At 36.5% G+C, this 27663-nt stretch overlaps 2 protein-coding genes across 3 annotated transcripts; both read left to right on the plus strand.

Annotated features, from left to right (window-relative positions):
• The first annotated feature begins 263 nt into the window (after nucleotides 1-263).
• LOC121430464 (putative indole-3-acetic acid-amido synthetase GH3.10) lies at nucleotides 264-11807 on the plus strand. The gene is made up of 7 exons (XM_041627731.1): nucleotides 264-1434; nucleotides 3632-4672; nucleotides 5411-5549; nucleotides 6908-7072; nucleotides 9152-9294; nucleotides 9892-9990; nucleotides 11720-11807. Exons 1-6 carry the CDS (start codon nucleotides 1314-1316, stop codon nucleotides 9984-9986), a joined length of 1704 nt encoding a protein of 567 aa, XP_041483665.1. The 5' UTR covers nucleotides 264-1313; the 3' UTR covers nucleotides 9987-9990; nucleotides 11720-11807.
• Nucleotides 11808-17936: 6129 nt separating this feature from the next.
• Nucleotides 17937-27007, plus strand: LOC121431213 (indole-3-acetic acid-amido synthetase GH3.4-like). 2 transcript variants are annotated; one of them, XM_041628724.1, is made up of 8 exons: nucleotides 17937-18543; nucleotides 19074-20099; nucleotides 20531-20669; nucleotides 21145-21309; nucleotides 22841-22989; nucleotides 23492-23610; nucleotides 24085-24358; nucleotides 24398-27007. In XM_041628724.1, exons 1-7 carry the CDS (start codon nucleotides 18432-18434, stop codon nucleotides 24322-24324), a joined length of 1950 nt encoding a protein of 649 aa, XP_041484658.1. In that variant the 5' UTR covers nucleotides 17937-18431; the 3' UTR covers nucleotides 24325-24358; nucleotides 24398-27007. The 2 variants fall into 2 exon arrangements, with proteins under 2 accessions (XP_041484658.1, XP_041484657.1); XM_041628723.1 differs by having other exon boundaries at nucleotides 24085-27007.
• Nucleotides 27008-27663: the final 656 nt, after the last annotated feature.

Raw genomic sequence — 27663 nt, forward strand, 5'->3', positions numbered from 1 at the left:
GAAGGTTTCTTGTCAATTCGAGGGTGTTGATTACGAATCTCAATGATGCCACTCGTGCTACCTTGAGCATTTTCCGCAAATTGGCAAAATCCAATATGGCCGCCAAAATATGCAAATTACCCATGAAACTCATAAAATTGTCCGCACATTGGCTGTGAAATGCATGAATTGTGTGGCAGGAGTGAAATACAATCTTAAAAAATAATTTTTGACAAAATATTTATCTTCCTGACATTCAAAATGGCCGCCATAGGACATTGTATACACTATCATATACAATATGAATAGGGAAAACTTATTTGATCAGAATGTGTATAAAAAAGGTATTTTTTTGCAAGTCAAAACACCCTTCCCCCGCAGAAATTCCTTGCTATGGCCCTGCTTTATAACATTGAGTTCCAGTTGCGTAATTTTCATTCAACTCCTTCCTGAAACGCATCCTAAATTATTTTTTTCCCTAAGAATGTGCTGTTGCATTTCTTACCCCAAACCATTGAGAAGTTAATGTACGATTTTTATCTCTCACTTAAATGTCAGCTCTGTGAAAAAAACTTTCCTCTGTCATAGTAAGTAGAGTGTTGAATTTCATTATCCACAGCCAAGCCGATTATTATCATCATCATCATCACCACCACCACCACCACCATCATCATCATTATTATAAAGTGTTGTTTATCCAGGGTAGCCTCATCAGTAACATTCATTGTTCTCCCAGAGGGCACTGCTACATTTAAACACATGAAAAAAAAGCAAAGGACTACAGAATTAAAAGATACAAAAAGAGTTCAGTTTAGCGGGTTGTGTCTTATCACCTGTTTGAAGATCTACAGTTTCTCCAATTGGATGAAATAAATGATGTAATTTAAGAGTGCAATCCGATGGAATATCATACTGCCGACGGAATATCAATCCACACAGTTGTACTATGTACTGTAATCGTTTCCTTCTCTGTTTAACATTTTGGTATAATGATCCCATAATTATCAGCATGTCTGGTACAGTCAAATGGGTGTTTGAAAATTGAACATGCAAATCTCAAGACTGATCATTGGGTTTAATTGCAGGCGAGCATTGTAAATAAACCATATCTTTTAATGAATAAGTTAGACTTTGGTTTCTACATCAAACAACCTCTTGGCCATCATGTATTCCCGCTACATGGATGATATACATTTTATACCTGCATGCCAAATACCAAACTTGACAACCGGCCACACCAAGCCTCATTAGTAACAAGCGTCACCGACGCTCAAAGCGTCACATCCGCGGAACTTTGCTGATTGATCCCATGCGGGGAAAAAAAATCAATAAATATGAAAAACCAGCAAAAGATTATATTAACCGGATTAGGGAATCTGATTCTCGGCATCACACTCCTGTATTTTCTTGTGACTGGGGCCCATGAGAGTGGTTTTGGTATCTGCATTTTACTAGGTAAGTCGGATATTTTATGTTTGTGAGTCAGAATATTATTGAATGGGATGTATTACATTTTATTAATGTTATCCACGAAAAGGCAACGAAACATGCAGTCTTCCTCCTTTAGACGATGTTCAGTGTTATGCCAGGTTGATTTCACTCTTTTTTTCAAAGTGAAGCTAGTCTGTCTGGATTGAGCTTAGGGTTTGCAACCTCCTTAAAGGGGAACAGTTCACCCTAAAAACAAGTTTGTTTTAATGAGAGCAGAAAACTAGATTTGATGAAAATCCGTTCAGGTAATGAAGGGAGAGAGAGAGAGAGAGAAGTGTTTAATAATTAATGTCATAGTAGAGTATATTTTCTGGATATAAATTCCATGAATTTTCTTTAAGCCTTCACTGATATTTTGTCCCCATTTTAAGCTTCTCATGTTCCTATGCGAACAATTAACAATGATTTATTAAAAAGAATCTCTACACTATTTTTGAGGAAATTAATAATGAAGCGCAAAAACTAAAAAGCAAAAAGCAACCCCCCCCAAAAAAGAGAAAGAAATAATACCATAGAATCGCTAAATGTATGAAATTTTGAAACTGAATTATCTAATAGAGCAGGCTCAATTTTCGTTGACATAACGCGTCGTTGTTTAAAACGTAATTAAACAAGACAATTAGGTTAAGATTAACTACCGATAGATTACCAGGGTTATGAATACAAATGATGAGATAAGGGATAAATGTGATAGATGTATTAGATCACATTCCCTTGAGCTATAACAAGTACAGTTTTTCTACTCTGTCAGTAGTATATTAATAGTCTACTATCAACTTACACAACATTTTGTATAACATTATTATCCGGATTTCATTTAGACCATGCCTATATAGTTTGTTCTATCTTTATATGTTACTCTGTGAAACGGTTCATAAACAGTTTGTTAGAGTTCCACGACCTTTGCTCCGGCGACAACTGCTCCGCTACAAATTTCAGACAATAACGGAATTACCATCTTCAACTCTTGATTAAACGCCGTACCTTATCTTAAACCTAAAATAAAACCCTATTGCAACCCTAACCCTAAATCAAGCGCTACACTAGAGCTTCGGTGAATGATGTGCTGATCGGGCGTGTCCCTTTAATTGTTGGTGAACAAAGCAGCAAGCAAGAGGCCAACAGGCCTCATCTGGCGCAAGTGAGAACACCAATAGTTGATGCAATTTAATGTATACAATTCTATGCTTTTTGTGTAAATTAAAATTTATATTTATATTTTATTTCTGACTATTGTACGCGCTGTGATACTCTTTGTGCATAGTGCATATAAACAACCGTTACTATTATCATCATTAATAGACGGAATAACGGAATAGCACTTGCCGCCAAAGAAAATGCAGTGTCGCTGGTTTTAGGCCAAGTGGATAATAGGCGAAATGAGAGTAACCTAGATTTTAATCGGACGAAATATTTAATGGAATAAATGACAATAAGATACAATTATACGGTACTAGACGAACTGTTTGGCCATGTGAAGAAGCCCCCCACCAAAAAATTATAGCCTAGGACAACGTTAAATAAACAAATAAATAAATAAATGAAATAAGTTAATAAATAATGAGACAAATGAATAACTAACTAACTAGATAAATGAATAAATAAATAAATGAATAAAAAAAATAAATAAATAAAATAAAATAAATGGAAGTACCTGTAGATCAATCGGCAATTTACTGGTGTCTATAATACCCATGATCATGTTTCGGGGAAATGGAGGCAACCTATACAAATCAATATACGAAATCAATCCTTTTTTTGTCCTTAGAAAATTTTTGGGGAAACAATTCTCTTAGAAGCGGTTCCCCAGGCTCAACAGATAAAGCAAATCAGCCATTCAAAACACTGGGAATTTCATCGACATCAGACAAGGACGCGTTTGGCTATGACATTTTCAAATTTGGATTTCTGTATTTGCAACAATATGACGGTGATTTCAGTGAACTTGTAAATAGACACAATGAAGGCTTAATTAATTTTGATGGCATATATACGATAACTTGATTTCATTCGTATCATTACAGTAAAAATCATCATTACGATCATAATCTGACTTTCTGCTCTGATTCAGAATTGTGTTGCTTTTGTTTTCTAACATCAGCTTTCCTGTTTTATGTTGTATCGTCTTCCTGTCTGTCTAAATCAAACTTTTCGTTTGTAGGGTGGGCAGGGGCGGTGCTGATGGGTGTAGGTCTGATCTTTCTCCACATTGGAAGTTTCACCTGCTGCCCGTTTACCCCAGTCCCCCTCCTGGTTGTCAAGTACATCGTGCACTGGATTGGTGTGATTAAAACTCGAAAATACATGAGCTCATTCGAGCTAAGCACCCAAGACTGTAGCAAATTTCAAAGGGAGTTTCTACTCGAGAATATCCGAAGCTACGAGGACACTGCCTATGGCAAAGACTTTAACTTGAAAGGTATTTCTAGTGTTGAAGACTTCATCACCAGACACCCTCTGACATCGTACGAGCATTACCGCGAATACATCAAGCGAGTGGCAAATGGCGAAGTCGGGGTGATGTCCCATGATACTCCCGCAATCTTAGGCATGACGTCGGGAACGACTGGCGATGCAAAACTATTTCCGATTAGTCAGGTAAACCTTTCGGACTTGTTCGGAAGTGCCGCTGCAGTAAGTACGGTCTTGCAGAGTAGAGCAGGTATTGAAATGGCTGGACCCCTCCAAGTTACTTGCTGCCTGCTGACTGGTGTGCCAAATACTAAGTCCGCAAGTGGTATCCCGAAGGGACCGGTTACCTCTTTCATGGTGCCGGAAAACATCAAAGGGGTCATTTTCTCAACTCCTCTAGTCGGTTACCAGATCATGGACGAGCCAACATCGATGTACGTACATGCCCTCTTTGCATTACGCGATAAAAACCTGTCATCCATTTGGGCACCATTTGCGTCATCCCTGTACATCTTCCTTCGAGTAATCGAATCTTCCTGGAAAACATTGGTCCAGGATATCCGCCGTGGTTCAATTTCGAATAGCCACCCGTCTCTTTCCGACAAAGATCGTGGAGATATCGACGCCCGATTGTTCCCGATGCCAGAAAGAGCCGATGAGTTGGAGAGACTGTTCATGATCGGGTTTGAGAACATCGTGTCTAGGATCTGGCGGAAGGTGACTGCTCTGGGCGGGGCTACATCAGGGTCTATGCAAAGTTACGTGAAGCATCTCAAGAGATACACAGGAGGTGAGTATTTCCAGGTTGCTTGATGCATCATCTTTCAGTGACGTATCTATCCTGCCCCATGAAAAAAAACCTAAGAAAACAAGAACACCCCCCTAAAAAAAATATATCACGCAGACACAGAGAAGAACTAAGAATGTTGGGATAAACCAGTTATTGGATGTGTGAAGATATTTTTCCCACAAAATGCGCATTTTTATTTTTTGATATGCCCGGAATTAAAAAAAAAGTCCTGAAGGTTATAATAAAAGGTACCACCTGATGTTTTGGACATTAAATCAACATTTAGAATTTTATTATTAAAGCTATGTTACAAGCCATAATTGTGCTTATTTATGTGAAATATGCAATTTATACTCATGACATGAAGATGCGAGACCTAGTACGATGCACATTGTCCACTCCGTAATATACGGGATACCCATCACTATAACTGTAATTATAAATAAACCATTTATTTATACACTAATGTGCATACGAGTATTTTTACCTTTATAATTTTTAAGGGGTTGGTGTGTGTATTGTGGAGATGACGAAAACGTGCAAATATATACATTGTCCAGAGCCACGGACGAAAATGCTGTTTTGATTCGCCTATTTTCCAAAGACACTATTTTGTGTTGACGGTCTTCTGACAATAGATTATCTACGTTCCAGGAATCATCTGCGTAGTATTTGCGGAAAGTCTCTAATATTGTTCAATCATTCCTTGTATTAGTCTGGATTCTCAATCTTCGACAGATTTGCGTATCTTGTCTCGCTACTACACCTCAACCGAAGGGTTGATTGGTTACGCAATCGGTTTCCCGGAAGATGGCCAAACAGAATACGTTTGCATACCAAACGGACTCTTCTATGAATTTATTCCTGTTGCCCAATGGTAAGTGAACATTTTTTCTTCGATTCTTTCGATGAAATCAGATCAATAAATAAATAAAACTAAATAAATATGAATTGATCTTACAGAAATAGTTGATTCAATGAGTTTTTGACATTCACGAATATTTTTTTATTTACTGTAGGTGGGAAGGTACCTTCTGGTAAAGGACCTCGGACCTCCTGATCGAGTGCCCCCTATCCCTCTCTCTCTTGCTGCATGTCAGCGATTTTTTTTATAACAAGATAATAAATTATGAATATCCCATCCAGTTACAATTTAGTCAAACCCACTTTTTCCAGAGGGAAATGTGCATTGAATATCATAATTCTTTTGAAAACGCCCCTCTTGGTAAAGAAATGTTCACACTGTGGACACCTCGACAGTGTAACTCCTCACAGCGTGCTTATTTACTTTATGAATATGTGATTCACACTTTAATTTCTCAAAGTTGACAGTGTGAAGGTGATTTTGTTCCAAGTAGTAATCCCGGGGGGGGGGGGCACTCGGCCAAAAAAAGTGGTAGGGGTGTGCCGCGGGCGAGACAAAAAACAGGGGCCTTGGAACGGGCTTATTGTAAAAAGGAGGGTCCTCGGAACGGGCTTCGGAACTATGTGTTTGTGAAAACGGGGGTCCTTGGATCAGATCGCCAGCGTGTGAGTACGTGCGTATGCATCCCTATGGAACGGGCATGCGTGCATAATGCAGCTACCGCAGAGGCGATGGTCGGACAGCGCTCTGCGGCCGCTCGTTGTAGCAGATCTATGCGACCAGAACGGCGTAACGAAAAATATGCGAAGCTTTGGAGCGGATTTCTTTCTTCTTTTTTCTCGATAAGAAGAAAATGCTATGCCTTGGAGCGGCTTTCTTTGTTCTTTTTCTCAATAAGACAAAAATGCTATGCCTTAATTGGAACGGAAATTTGAGTGTGAAAATGGGGGTCCCCTCCGCGGCACATAGCCACTATGCATTATATACTGAGTGCCCCCCCCCCCCCCGGTAGTAATCCACGGTGTGTACCACACTGTGAGACACTGTGTTCATTCCTGAAGTTGGTGCATTCCCATGTCATATTTGGAATGGTTGTTAAACCTCATCCTAGAACTATTTAGTTTGTCTGTCTTGAAAGACAATGGTACAGCTTTCTTTCATATACAGTGTTCTATCCTCCCTCATGCGATCGTTCTGACTTTACCAATTCATAATTCAATTTTACCACGTGACCCGTAACCAGTCATGTGATCATATAATGCTCGGATATGTTGATTGTGATGGTTTCTTGACTCATTCCTTCCTCAATTCAATAGCACTGACACTCACTTGGCATAATGTATTGCGTTATTGTTTTGTAATTCATTTAGTGACGCTAGGAACCCTTCCACAGTGTTGATGGGAGATGTCAAAGAGGGGGAATATTACGAGGTGGTGATCACGAACAAAGATGGTCTATATCGCTATAGAATGGGGGATGTCATCCTTATCACCGGATTCTACAACCAAACCCCTGTCTTTCAGTTTCAATACAGGTAGTGTCGATGAAATTTCCTATTTCAATATCACTGTCATGACTGTATTCGTTACTACCTTCTACACCTAACAACTCTCGAAATTCATTTGGCCTTGGGTGACCCCGAAGGGAGGCGCAAACATGGCAAACTCCCGTTAGCATGGTCGTTATTGCTAGGGGTTGTCCTAACAAAGGCTGGGGTAGGCTTAATTAGGGGATACGATTATTGTAGGATCTTTACACTTGTAACTTACAAGTGTAAAGATGCTACAATAATCGCGCGATTGTTCTGCGATCTCTTGCGTCTGTATGCGCAGGCTTCCATCGAGCGGTATCGCAAAAAGATCATTGATCATTGGAGTTTTGTGTAAAGACTTGTATTACATCGTGCCGTGGGCTTTCAAATTCTATGATATTTATTTTTTGTTAATTCAGCATACATAACGAACGTCATGCAACCTCTACGCGATTATTGTAGTCCCAATCGCCCCCCCCCCCCCCGTGACCTGTCCTTGATATCTTTTTTTTTTCGATTGCAACTAGGATACTTCCATATTTGAATCATAGAGCTTGAACCGCCTGTGCATTTATATTCTTACATGTAGCGGGTCATTAAATGTTGCAATTATTAATCCGCATCACCGGGTTGTCGACTTTATCACAGATGCAATTACATAATGTAGTCTTGTGTGCGAACGAAAAAGCAACGACTTCAGCTGAAGCCGATCTTTCAGTGGGCACCGCTTGACATCGTATGTTTTACTTACACCCCCTTCCATTCTAATATATCGCGCTCCTGACAAAAATTGATAATGCCATATTTTACAGTTTTGTAAGACTCTTCTGTGGATCGAACCCACGATTTTCCTTTCATGTGCCAGAAATTCTACCACTAAGCCCTGAAGCTCAGTTCTTACTTTAAATCTTGATGGCATATCGCTTGGTGCTTAAATGACAACACAACGTCATCTTTTCGCATGAGCAGATGAGCATGCTATTTGGCTTCAACAAGAATAATTTGCTCTTGTTGCTGAATGTCAATCTTTACTTTGAAAACAAACATGATCGAGAGTTTGCCCTTGTAGGTCCAAGATAATTAAGAAATTCAACTTTTGACCTCTATGGGTATTCAAATTCGAATTGTCGGTAATCTGTGGCACTGTTACGATACTGCAGCAGGTAACAATGACAATTTACTTTTGAATTTGATTTCCTTTTTTATTACAGGAAAAAGATCAATCATAGACTAAACAAAACAAATATAATGATCTTACGTCTTTTATAGTGTCAGTTCTGATTATTCCATTTGTGTATTCTAAATGACATATATGTGTATATATCCAGGTTGGCTGGCAAGGGTTTATTAAATTAATGTCCTCATTGCTCGCGATGATGAGATTGATGTTGAAACTCGACGAATAATAAGAGTCAATGTAACGAGTTTAAATGTCTGTGAAGACAAAGTTGATGATGATTAACAGTCGATTTCAGCAATCATTGGGTTGAAAAACCTTTAGGTGGTGATCTCGATGAGAACTGAGGATTCCTCTCTCAAAGTATCTGCAAACGATTAATTGATGGCGTACAAATCCACAAAAGATAAATGTTGTGTTTTAGTTGGAAATAAACTATGATCTGACATAAATCTGGTGTTAAACTCTGAGTTCTGATCTGATGTGATGAAGAAAATGTCAGCTTATATAAATTTCCACTATTCTGTAAGCTTCTGGTATTGTCTTTAACAGGAAAGTTCTCCTTCTTTCTAGAGCAGTTCAATTCTAGAAGACTCTTTAATGACATCAGTGAAATTAACAATGTAAACAGTATAGCAAATCATATTGTCATGATTGTTCCTTACCACTACTTCTAGGAGTCTCTATTGTACATTTCAGAAATACAAAAAATTACTTGCACGTATTTAATATGGTGCCTAAAAAGCTTAACTGAGACATTCTTGAATATTCTTATTATGCTACGAATATCCTTAAAGAGGAAATAGATAAATAAATGAATGTAATTTCTTTTTACAATTGTTATATACATGTATAACAGCACTCTTTTGGCTAACTATTTGTAACCATTTTCGTTATTCATGCAGACGAGGAGAACTTCTGAATCTTTGCTCGGAGAAAACATCGGATGTAATGATAACGACTGCCCTAAACGACACAGCGAACAAATGGGGGATTGATATGGCACAATATGCCTGTGCTGAAAGCCCTGTCTTTGAGGAGGCAACAGGTATTATTTTTTCCCATTTGTACACTGTGAAAATGTTGGGCAACATGCTGTCCACACCCCGATAGTTAAACTTTATTTAGTTCTTGGTAGTTTTAAACCAATAAGGTGTGCTTTGGGTGAAAACTACACAGTATTGGTTGAAAACTCCCCAGAGTTAAATGTTTAACCAGTTGTCGTGTGGACTGTTTGTTGCCCAACATTTTAAGAGCGTAGATAAAATACTTTACCATTAGAATAAACATTTCCTTTGGAGATCAAAATTTTATGTTTGATTTATGATACAGATTGTACGTGCACCTGTTATGTTATAATGACTTTATACCAAACACATTTCTAATTGTAATTTCAATTACAGAGGGGGAGTGCTCTCTACTTATATCGTGTCCGATATATCACGTGTTCATTAAGAATAAAATGTGGCAAAATGATGCACCATAATTTGCTGCCCTTTAAAAGGCTTGCCAATATGTCTCTGACATTTGGGTTGAGGTGTTTTATTTTTTTCAAACATAAAAATATGATATATCACAGTTAATTTCGTTTCGTTACTTTCTTCTCATAAAAGAAAAACAACTTCTTTTTTTCTTCACTGCACAGGAGGGAGCACATTTTCAAATTCTCTGTATTACGTCATTTTCATTGAAATATCTACTACCGATGTAAAGACGATTTCATCGTTGCCGGGGAGCTGAGAAGGTAAGGGAGTTAAATATGATTGTCGGAATATTGCGTGGGATGTGAATGTTTCTACTTATTGAAATCTTTTTCACTGTATGCTGTCATGTTGAAATTACCATAATCTCTGAAGATAATGACGGTAAAAGGAAATATTCATGAAGCGCTTAATCAATAAAAGGTTTGTAAGCGTTGTATACAATTATCCCACGCCTTTTTCAAGACTTCCCTTTTCGGGCGTCGTTTCAAGTTATCTCTTTTAAAAGCGTACGCATTTAGTAAACCTTGGGGGATATTATTTAAATCTATAAAAAAGTAAATCAAATCCTATTATTTACAGAGTACAACATCAATCATGTAATACGCTATTCGCATAAATGCAAATTTTGTAAAATCGATGCAGTTATATTCATGAAAGCTAGCTCGGTAGAGATTTTGATCACATTTGATACAAATGCAACGGGTTATACCCTAAAAACAAAGTTCATCACCACCGATTTTACATCTACAAACACAATCAGCCGCAACCACACCCAGCATTATCCACATCTGAAATGCATGTTTGCTCCAAAAACTTCTAGATATGATGTGTATTCATGTGTTCACTGTTTTTTGACGATTCAGTATTTTTTTTTTCGTTTTCAAAAGGACACCGGACAATTTTTCAAATGATAAATTGATGACATTGATTTTTATATACTTGAGTTTTTGATCGGATCAATCGCAACACTCTGTCCGACGGGGCCCTGTAAGCCTTAGTACTGCCCCCCCCCCCCCGAAAAAATATGAAACATAAATAAATGAATAAAAATAATAATAAAAAAAGACAAATAGAAAATAATACAAAAAAATGAAATGATAACAAGCTCCTATGAGTTAATTTACTCACACTGCATGCCCCTTGTCAAATATCTGTGCGAATTCTTTTAGCAGAAAGCCGGCCGTAAAGGCACTGTGCCAAGCATCTTTTCGTAGCGGCTAACTTCTATTCCCCGTTGTGGGCTCACAGGCCTAATTCATTTCCGATAGACTTGTGTGTTAAAGTGGCACTTAAAAAGAATTCATAAAAAATAATGAGGAAATTCGTGGGTTAAATGTTTACTACCAGTGGATAGGATAAATGTCTGACATTCCATATCTGACCAGAGAAGTGTACATGTACCTCGACCGGCTCATTTTGAAAATAAATCAGCATTTATGAAGACTACACCTGACGGGACCAAATTCATCACTTGAGAGGGTAAAATGACCCTAATTTTTCCGCCAGTAAAAATATAGTTCCATAGTGGTGATATATTTTTCCAATTTGGAAAAAACCTAAGTTCAGTTGTTACCCTCCCTAGAATCAGTGTTAGATTGTCAGTCATATTCATTCATTTTTGTCACTCAGCAATATCAAATTAAAAAAATGAGCAATGGGTTGGGTCGAATGAATATCTTTTGCCTGTCAGTTGTGATTAGGCCCTTGCAACCTTGTATGGATGTCTATGATAAAGTGTAAGAACAGTTATTAAACAGTTAAAAGGCCACTTGCGGGATTCCCGCGCCTAAGACGCGGCTCGTGTTTTTGACAATAGACATAAGACACTGTTTTGGCGTTGACTTGAGTTAACACTGGCCTTTCACGTTTCTCTGACAATGCACTCCTACTATAGTATAATTATTCTAGTAAGAAAATGCTGATATTTCATTGGTTAATTTCTTCAATACGAGTTTACTTAATTTGTTTATTTGTTTTCTCTTGCTTTAGTTCAAGTACGAATTTGATGCAACACTACGCAGATCCAACGACTCTTATTACGACAACCAGCGAACTGCCGGTAAGTTGCAGTCACCAAGAATCATCTTTGTCGATGGCCAGGCCTTCTCGAGCTTGAGGGATTACATCCTGGAGAATTCAACGGCTTCTGCCACTCAGATTAAACTTCCAAGGAAATTACGAAAAGTGGAATGGATCAAAACTCTCCTAAAGCACGAATTAAATCTTTGATATTCATTTACAGATCGGCAGACTGCAATGCATGGTAACAAAATATCATTTTGCGTAGAACACCCATACACCATTTACACAGCCACACCCCTAACACACCTGATCATTCTACATACCCACTAATCACCCAAGCTACTCACACGTGCTCACTTTATTCTCACCCTTCCCCTCCATTGTCCCAAACATACATTTCTCCGCAGTACCTACCTACATGTATACATACATACACACACATACATACACCCGTACATACATACAATTATGAATTATACATACTGCTCTTTTATACATTATTGTATTTGTATGGAACACAATTTAAAGGACAAGTCCACCCCAACAAAATCTTGATTTGAATAAAAAGAGAAAAATTCAACAAGCATATGACTGAAAATTTCATCAAAATCGGATGTAAAGGAAGAAAGTTATGACATTTTAAAGTTTCGCTTCATTTCACAAAAACAGTTATATGAACAAGCCAGTTACATCCAAATGAGAGAGTTGATGATGATGTCACTCACTCACTATTTCTTTTGTTTTTTATTGTTTGAAATATGAAATATTTTGATTTTCTCGTCATTGTCATGTGAAATGAAGTTTCATTCCTCCCTGAACACGTGGAATTCCATTATTTTAACATTTTGTGCTTCAGGCAAGGAGGTCCTAATCATCAAATTCGTAAAAATTGAAATATTGTATACTTCAAACAATAAAAAAAACAAAAGAAATAGTGAGTGAGTGACATCATCGACTCTTTCATTTGGATGTAACTGGCTCGTTCATATAACTATTTTGTTAAAAATAAGCGAAACTTTGAAATGTCATAACTTTCTTATTTTACATCCGATTTTGATGAAATCTTCAGCATTGTGCTTGTCTGATTTTTCTCTGTTAATTCAAATCAACATTTTTATGAGGTGGGCTTGACCTTTAACTAACGATCAAACCTCAATATAAGACAATGAGTAGATGAAAGAGCGCCATGTACGTCGATTGATCTACCATGCTTCTAGAAACAAACCGTATGTGATTTGGCAGCATATGGTTTTATTTTGTCGACGCACACAATTTTTCATTGATTTAAAGGGGTACTCTTCAAGTAGGCTAAAACTGTTATGATTTTAATGGATAGCGGAAAATCAAAGATACAAAGCAATGACAATTTCGATCGAAACTGTAGAATAATTATAAAAGGTGTGGCATTTTGAAGATTCCCATTATTTAGTTCTGTGCATTGTCTACATGAACTTTCTGTGTGAAAACCGATGATATCATATCCCAAAATGTTCGTTGGTATTCTATTACATTATTTCATGTTTTATTTTTTTTTCATCTCCAAGAACTAAAAATGGATTGACAAGACTATTTAATACATTAAAGATTCAATGCTTCAACCCATTTTTATTATAAAGGAAACCTCATTCACACATGTATAAACAACATGAAATATTATGATTTCATGTAAAAACAGAAGAAAGAGGAAAGCGGGAATGTGTCATCATTAGCCCACCCAATGATTGTTCATCACAACGAGCACATAACTGATTTCAGAAAATATTCCTTAACGTTACAATTCAATAATTTTGTTATCCGAAGAGCTCAATTGCAAAAGTGGTTAGATCCATTTTCATCAAATTGGATCTTTTTGTTTCAATGTAGACTTTTAGTAGCTTTATGAGATGATATCAAAGGAAAGTTGAATTTCCCATTAACTGATTAACAAGTGAACACAAATGACAAAAGGTGTTAGAAACATTTTGTTTGCAAAATGGGTTAGATAAAAAAAAGATTCTTTGGAGGAGAATACTAAAAAGATATGAAGAGCGGTAGAATTCTTTTATACACATATTTTTTTTTTACCCGGTAGAGTATCACGAAAATTTAATTTCGCATAAGAATATGGCAATATGGGAGAATGAAGAGAGAGATAGAGAGAGAGAAAAAAAGTTCTTGGAGTAGATCTAACCCCTTTACAAACAAACTCCTCCATAAGATTGTATTGTCCGAAGAGCTGTCTCAGAATCTACAGTGTATAGACATGATAGATTAGTAGCACTAATCATACCAAAGGAAAAAAAAAATGAAATTCCCATTAAAACGTGAATTAAAGTGGCAAAAGAAAATTCTCTTCTTTTATTCAAAAGGGATTTGATCCATGTCACTTTGCTTGCAAAAGGGGTTGGATCTACAACGGTATTTTTTTTTGGGGGGGATTGAAGAAAGGTAGATTACTTTCATACCCAATTATATGTTCAAACGATAGGATAGTACACCATATCAATTTAGATTTTCATAAGAATATTGCAATAGACCAGTTCGTAGTTACTTCATGGGCAATTGTGGTCAAATGACCTTTCATTTCTTTCATCATGATAGGCAGATTTCAAAGCAAGATATTACGTAAGCTTGCCTTACATAGCAGGATGAAGAAATTGAATAGACCAGGTGACTAGAATAGCACACCAATGAACACTTAATGAAGGTATTTGTTGCATTCCTACTTTGAATGCATATCTTAGCTTGTTGCATAATGTACTTGACAAACTGTGAAATACCAGTCGTTCGTGGAAGCATTGTTGTTTTTTGTGGATGTAAATGAAAACGACAATTCAAAAGAATATATGAATAATCAAGACATCAAAGTTGGTGCTTATCTCATTAGATTTTAAAGCACCATGTCACTTTAGTACAAATTACCTTCTTCTGATCATGCGTAGAATCTTTTGATCATGCGCAGAAAGGAACTACGAACTGGCTTATATGGGAAAATAAAAAAAACATGCTTTTTCTCGGAATGGTCCAGAGTGGATCTAACCGCTTTTGCAACTAAACTCTCTTTTTTGTTATAAGATTCTGATGAATTTTCGGCATTTTGCTGGACGAAATTTTCTCTACTATTCTGTTTTTAGGTATGATTACTTTCAGCCCGGAGTACCCCTTAAAATCATTATCTCAACTAATCAGATTTAAATAATCATAACTGTACATTTTAAGTTCCTAGAGAAAGTCGCTGACAATGAAATGCTCCCCGAATGCTCAGCTAGTTGACTTGTTTTTCAATGTTTAATTTTTTTGGACGATAACGATCAATAGCCATCAAATTGTTGTCTAGAGTAGCCACACTGCACAATTAGGCAGCATATGTCATCGATATAAATGTAATATTCATGATTGTTAAAAAGATACAAAATGAGTTGAGGATATAGGGAAATATTTCGTGATAATCAAGAATTCAAATTCTTGGTCAGTTCATACACATACATGTATATACATTATACACGCTAGTCATATACATGTACATGCATTTTTTATCAAAACATATTTTAAATAAATATACATATGCATATGGTTGTTTAAATTGTTGAAAAATACCCGTAAGTTTTATGTAGTAAAAAGTTTACAACGTTGTATAAAATTCTAAACATATTTTCCCCGTGGGTTTTTGCTTAATTCTGTTTTTTTTTTAACTTGCACTGACATGACTTAATGACATTAACATATGTTCCCTTTTTTCTCCTAAATAGTATTCATTTACCGAGGTTTATGCTCACATTATCCTCCTTTTTTTCTTTCAATATTAAAAAAAATTGAATTGGAGGCTAAAGTTATCGTTTATTTTAGCAGCCTCCTCCATTTCCAACCTTGTTTGTATGAAAATCGTGACTATAATATTGTTTGTACGTAGAATATATTTCGAGCTAATAATAAAAGGAAATTAATGAAATTATAATGTTACTCAGAAGACCAAATACTATGGCAAGTGAAACTCGGTCTTAATATACCTTTATTGGAGTCAATTCTATGAATTTCAAAACGAAAATTCTCCGTCCTGGAATGCCTAACGTCTAGTGCGATCAGGGTGACCAGATTTCACACAATGAAATACGGGACAATCGACAAAGCACGCTGCACGAACTGATCGACCGAGCCAGGTCATAATAATAATAATAAAAAAAATCAACAAATAAGGATACACAGTGTTAGAATTGTAAAAAAATACAAAGAATAGGAAACGAAGGTGCATGATAGAATGAAGGAGAGAAAGAAAAATATATTGTGAGGAAAGAAAGAAAAAAAATGAAGGGGAAAATGAAGTAAAGAAAATTAAGGAAACAAGAAAAAAATGAAAAGAAATAAAGTTAGAATAAGAGAAGGATGAAAGAAAGAATAACAGAAAGAAAAAAGGTTTCCGTCTTTCCTTGAAAGAAAGAAGAAAACAGGAGGTGAGGAAAGAAAGAATGAGGGAAAAGAATTGAAAGGGAAAAATAAACTAAAGAATGAATGAAAGGATCAATTAAGAAAAGGAGGAAAGAATGAAGGGGTGAGAAAATGAAAAAAGAAAGAAAATAATGGAAGGGGAGAAATAACAAAAAGAAAAAGAGGAGGAAGGCGGAGAAGGAAGCAAAAAAGTTTAAAGGGACAAGTCCACCCCAACAAAAAGCTGATTTTAATAAAGAGAAAAATCCCAAAAGCATAACACTGAAAACTTCATCAAAATCGGATGTAAAATAAGAAAGTTATGACATTTTTAAGTTTTTGCTTTATTTCACAAAACTGTTATATCCACATCCTGGTGGATCTTCAAATGAGGAGACTGATGACATCATCCACTCACTATTTCATTTGTATTTTATCATATGAAATAGGGAATATTCTATTTTTCTCCTCATTGTCAAGTGAAACAACGATTGATTCCACCCTGAACATTCGGAATGAGTATTGTTAAATACTATATGATTCAGTCAAGTTGGTCCTTATTGTCAAATCTATAAAAAAGTAAATATTGTATCATTCAAACAATAACAAACAAAAGAAATAATCAGTGAGGGACGTCATCGACTGTCTCATTTGAGTTGTGCACATCACTGTTTTGTGAAAGATAAGCCAAACATTAAAATGTCATAACTTTCTTAGTTTACATCCGATTTTGATGAAATCTTCGGCGTTTTGCTAGTTTGATTTTTCTCTATTTATTCAAATCAACATTTTTTGGGGATGGACTTCACCTTTAAGGAAAGAGAGAATAAAGGAAATAAAAACAAGGAACTTTTTAAAAAAGAAAGTAAGAGAAAGAAGGAAAGACAAACAGTGAACAGAGAGAGAGAAAGGATAAAAAAAGAAAGATTGGAATGATTGGAAATAAAGATAGATGGAACTAAAAGGCAAGCAGAGAGGATAGAAGGATGAAGAAAAAAAGATAGAAAAGAAAGGAAAACGAAAAAAAAGAAAGAGGAAATAGTTCAAACTTTAGGCAAACAAAAAAATCATTTTAACAAAAATCTGTAATGATATTTTTGGTTTGAAATGTATTTTAAAATCATGTGAGATTTTTTGGAACCATTGATAATCTGCTCTGATCTAACATGCCTAGCTATAGTAGCCTGCCACACACAGGCAAGAGGCAGTTCGTTTGCAATGTATTGGGTAGGAAGAAAATCACCGCAGAACTTCCAAAAGTTAACAGGTATCGATTTTATTGTTATCTCTGCTTCGTAATCTGTTGGTTATTTGATGAACATTCTTCACTTTTCTATGTATGAATTATACTTTGTTCAATATTCTGAAATACGGGACAAATAGGCGTCCCGGGAAGGGTTTGTCGGGACGCCGGGACACAGGAGGAAAACACGGGACAATCCCGGGAAATACAGGACGTCTGGTCACCCTGAGTGCGATTGTTGGACTGGAGAAAACAAGCATGAAATGTAGTCATGTTATTTATGGACATGAAATTGGTGTTGTTGCTATTGATTCTTATTCTTATTTTAACGGGGCTCTCTTTAAAAAAAATCAACGGGCCAATAAAAATATTATTTTTATCTCACTTTATTGTCTGACTATTTATATTTTTGTACATAGAGTCTTAACGTTTCTAAAGATATATGCATTTGTTTAAAAAAAATTTAGCAAATGCAAACATGCTTTGGTACATTTAACAGTTTAAAACACGTTATAAAGAAGTGCCCCCAATACTGCTCCGTACACGAGCTCTTATAACGTCTGTGTAATGATTTGTGATGATTTTTTTAACGTTGCATTTTAAAAAAGTAAATAGGTCTTTAGACTTTGGTCCTTATTTGTTACTACTCTATACTTGAAGTAGTTACTATAATTGACTCTTGATTTTTGAAGAATCATTTATATCTTTTTTTATCTGCTAATCAAATATGATTACTTAACCTGTACATTTTATGATTTCACAGATATGTGAATGGGGTATATATTCCGTAGATAACACTATTCATTACATATCCTTGGACATTACTCAGATATCTACTCTTATCTTCCTCCGGCAGTCCGGTTTACATTCTGTCTGCATTACGCAACAGTTCATGGACGAATAGCGTCCTAAGAATTTCTTAACCATTTGTATATCCAATCATTCTTCTTTTGAAACATTGAATCATAGTCAAATGCAGCCGTTGCAAGCTTGAACAATTTCCCCTTTTTTGTTCATGAAAAGTGCAAAATATAAATGTTCAAAATGTCTTCTTCAAAGTTCGTTGTTTTGTCTATGATATCTGGAACTCTATCGGCTCTGTTGGCAACGCATGCTGGAACAAAATCAATACAAAACTGCTTATTTGGTGAGTTACCCTGCGAATCTGAGCGATTTGTCACTTTGATAGAGATTCTAATGTTTACATCATTATCAATGTATTCATTAATAGTTAGTTTTTGTTAATAAGTAATTCAATGTACACGTATGTTCAATGATCTGAAAGCACCAAGCATTATTTCTTTGTGGATACATGATTTTTTTTCAATCGTGTTTTTTTCCCTTTACCTTCACTGTAAATTTTAACCAGCCCGAAGGTTATAATGTGTCCAACCAATTTGGGGCAATGGTTTACCCAATCCGGGAAGCATATTGTCCAGTAAGGCTAAGAGATAAGCAGCAATTACTTTAGAATGGGCAAATTTGTCATTACACTAGATAAATAAAAATGGCCAAAGGAAATGTTGGTTGTAGATATAATTACTCTCATTGTGCATTTTTACCCAATATTTTTTTAAGAGTGTATTTTGTTTCTGACGACGTCATTGGCATTATAACCACCTTTTACTATAATTACTACTATTGTGTCTGTTTTCAATGGCTTTACCCCCTTTTCAGGATTTCTTGCTGCTGTAGCTTTCTGTATCTCTCTCATGTTCTTGTGGATTCTGACCCTTCGTCCATCTCCTCGGCAAGGAATACTATCGGTTCTTCGTCAGCTGTATTTCGCAGGCACCTCTCACATTAGAGGGAAGTATCGTCTCCGTGAACTAAAGGCAGCCTGGAAGAACCCTCGACATGCTCAGGAACAGTTTCTAATGAGGATTCTTAAGGAGAATGGGGACACTGACTACGGAAAGAAGTTTCAGCTGCAGAACATACACAGCGTTGAAGAGTTCCGAAAACGCCATCCGTTGACGACCTATGAAGATTACAAACCCTACGTTGAACGTGTAATGGCTGGAGAGCGTGGCGTCATGACTCAGGTTATCCCTAATGCCTTCATCCAAACTTCCGGTACGACTGGTCCTTCAAAGTATTTTCCACAAAGAGATCACAGGCTTACATTGCGAAGATGGCTGGACGTTACATTTGCCAATCTGCACGAAGTATGCCCTAAGATAGGACTGCTCCAGAAGAAAATCTTCCACTACGTCCAACCGGTGATGTCTAGGGCAGAAAGCGGAGGAAGCATCAGGACAGGAGTTTCTTTTTACGAAGATGGTTTTATGGCATCCTGTTATACGACACCTCCCGCGGGTTTCCGTATCCAGTCTTTCAAAGAGGCCAATTATATCCACCTTCTGTTTGGTCTCCTTAATCCAAACGTGGGGGTTTTCTGTGCAGTTTTCCTTGGCGCCATTGACAATTTGATGCAGCAGCTTGAGCAATGGTGGGAGGACATCGTCCACGATATTGAACATGGAACAATCAATGAGAAGGTGCAAATTAACGATACAGCCATTCGAGCATCGCTTGAAGTAGCTCTTGGTCGTGGTCATCCGGTGAGGGCGGGCGAACTGAGATGTCAGTTCAAAAAAGGATTCAATGGCATCATGAAAAGGGTTTGGCCTAACCTTGAGGTGCTAGTGGCGGTAGATAATGCTGGAGTCTGGCCAAAACTAAAAAAGACATATGCGAAAGGTAGGTGACAACCACTAGAATTTCTTTGATTTTCGTTTGATGTCTATTCTACCTCCTACCGTGGCAGCCCAAATCTAAATCTTAGTGAATGTCGTCCGATAGGTAAACCAAGAAGACGTAAAAATACCAATGGGCCTTTTACACATTTTTCAAATATTGATATGTGTTCATAAACGGTTAGCACCATATCATCAATGATCGTCACAGGGGTTGGTTCAACTTGGTTGACATTTATTGAAATAAAATATAATGTCGCAATTGCTAAATGACACCACAGTTATTACTTCATTACTTCAGTGAATCAGACCGATTAAAATTATGTTTCTGCCAATGGAAAAAAAGGCATACTGGTGGGATTGGAATCATTAACGTCCGCATGACAGTATCACACCTTGCATGTCGAACCGTTACCATGTCTCTCATCCATGCAGGTGTAAAGCTTGTGACTTTCGCATATGGAACCTCAGAAGGTATGCATCAAGGGTTGTCGCCCTGGATACACGATGACAATCACGGCATTGCTTTCTGGATCACAAGTTCCTTCTTCGAATTCATTAAATTGGAGAACTCGTAAGTATAGGACTTTTGGTTCTTTATTGATAAAGTTGATGACGATGATATTGATGGTGATGATGATGATAATGATGATGTTGATAATACTAGATGTTGTTAATCATTTAATAATAACCGTTGCAAGAAGCATATCGAAGACCACTTGAAGATTGGCAGTTAATTGTGAGACATGCAAATATTTAGGAACCCAAACTAAACATGTAAATGATCGCAAATTTGCGGCACATTTTTTTCATGTTTCACGAAACAGGTATTATGCTAAACAGTATGAAGAGAGCTCGACAATGATTTATAGAAACGGAGATTATTGCATGTGCCAACATGGCCAATGATTATAAACATATTCTGCGTCGGTTACAGTAAAACAATTAGACAAAAGAGATATAACAACATAACACAAACCGTTGAGACATAAACTAAATCTTTTAAACATAATTTTTATGTTTTATTTTCATAAATTTTCAACTAACAGGCATGAGAGTCAGCCTACAACTTTCCTCATCGACGAGCTGGAGGTCGGGCAGGCGTACGAGATCGTCTTCACCCAAGATTGTGGTCTCTATAGATACAGGGTAGGAGATGTCATACGAATAACCGGATATCACTACAACTGCCCCATATTTGAATTCATGTATCGGTAAGTAGCCCTGCCTTAAGGGGTTGGTCCGGGATTAAAATATCTATATCTTGATAAATAGATTAAAATTCAAAAAGCAAAATGCTGAAAATTTCATCAAAGTCGGATAACAACGAAGTTATTTATTTTCAAAGTTTATAAATATTTTGTGAAAACAGTTATATGCATGTCGTCATGAATATGCATTTAGGTGGGCTGATGATGTTACATCCCCTCTTTCTTTTTTCTTGTTTTATTACATAAAACCATAAATGTTTCATTTTTTATACTTTTAATACTAATGCCATAATTCCTTACGTTATCTACTTTAAACAATAACCATTTGGATTATGGGGGAGCATAATTATAAAAAAAAATCACAAGTAGACCTATACATTAGAAGTCACTTTGAACCAGCAAACCAATTTTAGATGTTGGGCTCCCAGGCGCTCTATTGTGATGTCTGAAATTTAACAGATCAAGACGGGCCCGATGTAATTGCATTTTCGGCTTTAATCCTTATCATTTGTACTATTGTCACCACCGTTATAATAATCACAATGATCATACCATTACTATTCATCATCACCACCGCGACCACCACCGTCACAAATCATTTATCATTATCACCATCATCATCGCCGCATTAATCATAAACGCCGCCATCACAACCGAATCACCAATATCATCCATCCTAATTGCTATACATGTGCATGTACCTTTACCAAAGCATCACCATCATCATCAATACCGTTACCATTGTACCATCACTTCCGTGATCTTTATCATACTTTCAGCACATCATCACCTTCAACCCCCCCCCCACCCGCAAACCATCAACACCAAGTTTGGCATGATCTTGACCACACTTTCACCACAGCATCTCCATCATCGCTACCACCACTATCACCATTATACCGTCATTTTGTATGATCTTTACCATACTTTCAGCATACCATCGCCATCACCACCAGTATAACACCAAGTTTGGCATGATCTTGACCACACTTTCACCACAGCATCTCCATCATCGCTATCACCATCACCATTATACCGTCACTTGTATGATCTTTACCATACTTTCAGCATACCATCGCCATCACCACCACCACCGCCACCACCATCACCACCAGTATAACACCAAGCTTGGCATGATCTTGACCACACTTTCACCACAGCATCTCCATCATCGCTACCACCACTATCACCATTATACCGTCACTTGTATCATCTTTACCATACTTTCAGCACACCATCGCCATCATTACCACCACCACCAACATCACCAGCACCAGTATGTCACCAAGTTTGGCATAATCTTGACCACACCTTCATCACAGTGTCATCATTAGCATTATTTTATGCGACAAGACATTCCAAAACCGACAATAAGTCGCAAGGAATGGTTCCGTTTACATAACCAAATACATTTTTGGTCTTCAAAAAGCAAATTTCGATAATAGAAAAGGGTACTTCGTTTTCTTTATGCTAACAAAGTTTCAAATTGTAATTTTGGATTTAATGTACCATCTTCTATTGTTCTTCACGGTAGGTTGGGGTTGATCCTGAACTTGCGTTATGAGAAGATGAACCAAGTTGTTCTAAAGGAGGGCCTCCAGTCGGCCGTTGGACAGTTCACTGGCGTTAGGCTAGTCGAGTACGCAGTGGCTGAAAGCAAACTTATTCCGAAATCATCACCAGGTATTATTTTAACATTAACCTAGTCTTGAGACGAAATGAGGATTGATCTCGTAGAATGGCGATGATGAGTCTGATATTAGTGTGCCCGTCCATTTATAGATACTGCCGTTTTAACAATCCTCTGTAAGATCATTTTTAACAAGTTCTTTGATTCTGATTGTGACAGTGTTCAAACCGGGCTACCTCATATCATAGTCATGTAACATAACAGTAGTGACTATTGTGTTTGAAGGGATATTAACATGTTTGTGAGTGTATAGTTAAACGTGTGTGTTTGTGTGTGGGGGATGTGGTGTGACACTGTCATCTTTTAAAGTCGTACATTGAGCTTCTAACGTCTCAATGACTATGAAAATTATAAATAATGTATGAATACATGTTTTATTTACACATGGTAGCCATTTCAGTTAGCATGGCTAGGTAACTGCTCTACCAGCAGGTCCAGCGTAGCATAGAAAAAATTGTTCATTATTCAACGATATTTTCATCTTATTACATGTAGCATCTGAAGAGACAGAAGACATGCCGTATTACGTGATATTCCTAGAATTAGGCCACGTAGGAAACTCAACTAGACATGAAGACAACAAAATGACGAAGGTTAATGAGATTACAACTGCAGTAAGTCATGCTTTTTTCTCCTTTGAAAATTCAGTCAGATTTACAAAATTGTTACTGAAAGTATGATGATCCATGTATAAGTTATGGTAATGCACACATGTTTTCGAACTTGAAATGCCAATCATAAATCGGATGTACATGTTAGGTCTGTGCAGAAATGATCAATGTTTTACACACGTGTGCTGTATGCAAACTTTTTCAATTAATAAATAGTAATTGAAATTAACCATGGTCCAATGATGTTGATGAGGACATAAAAACGAGTAATTATGATGATAATGACGACAATGACAATGATGATGATGATGATAATAATAATAATGATAATAAACCCTTTCCACTTATTTGTAACTCCCTTATGAAGTATTACTAATGCAAATAACCTTCAACCAAACTAAAACTCAATTCAGCAAAATGATAAATTAGAGTGAATTATCTATTTGTTTCTCTCTGCTTTGTCGTCTTCTCTATCAGATCGACAATGCGCTACGCGAGCGTAACAGCGACTACCAGAGACTGCGGAGAGAAGGCGCTATTTCACACCCTCGCGTTTACATCGTGGACACAGGCACGTTCGAAGATCTAAAGCAATACGTGGTGAATACTACCAGCACGACTATCAACCAGTACAAAGTGCCCCGGAGAATTCGTACCGTTGATATTCTTAACTTTATGTATGATCACGCGACAAGCAGCCCAGCCAAGGATAAATAATAATCTTCTTGGATCTTAGATAAAACGGAGTGTGAGAAAGATTCAAAGAATAACCGACTGATGAATGGTAGAGTCACATGACGAAACCGACTTCAATCCGACTTTCCGGATAGCCGTTACAAATATCGTTTCAAGTTTGGGGGTCCAGAGTCGATTTTGCTTTTGTAACTGCGGCATAAAATAGTATCTTAACTCGGTCCTTGCAGTGTAGTCTCGTTGTTCCTTAAATACGCTCACCCTTCCACATGACTGATAATGGCGTTATGTTACGGAATCCTGTTCATAGCCTATTATATGAATGGTATGTGGAATGACAGTTTCTGAATAATTAACATTTTCACTTCCCCCTAATTTCTTTAAAGTAACACGTTTTCCTTTAAACTCCTAATCGTCATCGGAAATTGTTAAAAACTTACAAGTTTTATTTCGTCATGAATGTCAAATGAAACAGGAACAAGTAGAAAGTTTGTGATACAGGTCTCATGTTATCAGTTGCATGTCACAGTTTCTACGAAAAAATATCATACCATTGCTTCGACCTACACTCTAAATTACAGGGATTTAAAATAAGTCCACTTGGACTGTTAGTAGTTGGGGATCAATCGAATTCTGGATTTAGTTTGAATCCTTAAGATTCATTTTTGAATCTCGAAAGATTAAAATTTAAAGCATTTGAGGTTTAAATTTAAGTCTTTAGGATTAAACTAACTCCAGGCCAATCGATTGGTCCCTAACTGTAGTCCATCTGGACTTATTTTAAATCCCTGTAATTTAGAGTGTATCAAAAGTCCACCTGGAAACCATAGCATATTGTCCTCGCGTGGACTTGGATCTAAGCTAAAGGCCTATGCAATGGTAAGAGTAAGTTGAGGGTGGTGGTTCGTTCGTGGCAACCTGAATGCGCATGCGTACTCTTATTCCGAAGACACAAGTCATGAAAATTCATATCGGAGTCCGGAACTACGGTAGAAACAATAATTTCGCAGCCGTTATTTTTTTTTCTGTTACCCGTTAAGTTGATGTTTTAGGCAATCTTTTACGTAAAGCACATCCCGGTACGCCTACAAAATGTACTTCAAATGCCTCTCAACTTTAGTTTGTGAAACCTTTACGAAACTGGTTTCCATGTCATATTTGTTTATTAGTCATGTCAGTATAAGCTTATAAATTTCGTTTAAAATGAGTCGTGACAAGAAATAAGCAAGTTAATTGATGTTATTTTTCTATTATATCTTAAACATATTTTTGAACGTATTTCAAGTCTCAAGTTTATTGTTCATAAACCAAACGAAGCATGCTCGAATAATATTCATGTTGTCATTATTTTTTGTGTCGGTTGATCATACGGCGACACTGCCATATAACGGATGTTGCGACTGGTGGTGGTCAATTTGAAAAAAAAAATCATTTTTTGTAAGTACAAGTATTCTATGCGGTATATTCCAATCAACTATGTTCACTCTGTTTCAAATTATCGGTTCTTGCTATTATTTTGTGAGCGCACTTTATTTGCAATTAAAGGAAAAACATCATGTCATTGTATTGTAAAAAAAATATCAAAAGGTAATGTTAATTGGAGTATCATTGTAAATATCAAACTCGACAACGTAATCATGATATTTGTTTTCTGAATTCTATTTTTCGTCAAGTCACTGGTGAAATGATTTATGTGCTGTAGTGATTAAACTTCAACCTCCTAAATAACATGTTTACCGTATGTAAATTGTCATGAAATACATTTGATGCAAGGATTCACCACCATGGCCTTTTAAAAATTTCTTAACATTTCAAGTTTAAGGAATGGTGGGTGAGCTCCACTGAGCGGCATATTACTTGCAACCATCCTGACCGTAGCCATGCAAGCCATGGTAAAACAGTATTGCAAACGCGTTCAGATATTTTACAAGATTGTAAAATCTGCTCCAGTCTTTTGGGACATTTATTGATATATTGTCGATTAAAATCTATTTGCATTTTTTTTTCATTCCTTGATTGTTACAATTCAAAATTTATTCTAAAATTGTCGTTTGTTCACTTGACTTCGCTCCTCTTGAGCATGTTGAGTGAGTGAGAAATGTATTTGATTTTCTTTTCAATTTTCTGACTTGTAAAATTGTTACGCTGTCGTGAGTTACAACTTACACCCTCATTAAATTCATATGCAACATTCTAACACACTCACCAGCTCAGAGATATTGGCAAAGTATGTGTGCTAGAGACGGTGGATCGCTGATGTTGATGATGATGACGATCCCTGGGATGGTGATAATGAGATGATTTTCAAGATGAGTAAATGTAGGGCTAAGTTGACGGTGATGAGGCTGATAGTATTCGAACTGACAGAAACACCAGTATTAGACAATACCGAAATGGCTTGTCTTATTATTTAACAATATTAATGCTATGATTATAATTTGTGCTACACAAATCCTTGAAGACGGGGATCTCACTGAGCAGAAACATATATTGTTCATTCTGCTCAGTGAGATACACGTCTTCAAGTATTTGTGTATCTATTTATATTAAGCACACAAGAAAAACACATGGACCTGATGTATATGGGATTATGAAAAACTTTCTTGTATATTTATTTCCTTTTGACCTGGCACTTCCAGTTTCAAGAGTCTGAGTAGCTGAGTGTGGTGTACAATATCATTTATTCGAAGATAATCGAATAGCGTGAGCTGAATTAAAAAAAAATCAATGAATATAATCGAGAACAGCATATGAGCCAACCAATGATACGCGCCTTAGAAGCTAAAACAACAACAACAATAATACTCTAAAACTTAACATAATAACACACAACGACAATGTTTTGTTATGTATTAAACTCATAACCATCACTTGTAGAATGATAAAATTACTTTCTTATGTGACTGTTCAGCATAAAGAGGTATCCTAAAATAATATTTATATCGGCTCTGTATTTTTACAATCGAGCCCTTTCATTTTCGCATTTCTTTAACTTTGCTAAGTGTTGATGATATACAAAAACAATGATGATATTAAAAAAAACTATGAACGCATGTTTAGGGACATTTAATCTGTTGTCGAAATTATGTCATAGCCATATACTTTGAATTTGTAGATCTATAACATATTCATCTCGTGTCCTTGAAATTGAAATTTCTAAGAATAATGAAAGTATGGCTTCACTAAGCACATATTTTGCGGGAAAAAAATATCTACATGTATACGGACTGTAAAGTATTTTTACTTCTTGAAAAAATATGGAAACGTCTAAATAACTTCATTCGGGTTTCGAACGTTTAATCGGAACAAACAATAAATACTTTCATGTAATCTACAGAACAGGAATTTTTTTTTCCAAATCGT

Source organism: Lytechinus variegatus, chromosome 17 (genome assembly GCF_018143015.1).
Source record: "Lytechinus variegatus isolate NC3 chromosome 17, Lvar_3.0, whole genome shotgun sequence".
NCBI classification, from domain to species: domain Eukaryota; kingdom Metazoa; phylum Echinodermata; class Echinoidea; order Temnopleuroida; family Toxopneustidae; genus Lytechinus; species Lytechinus variegatus.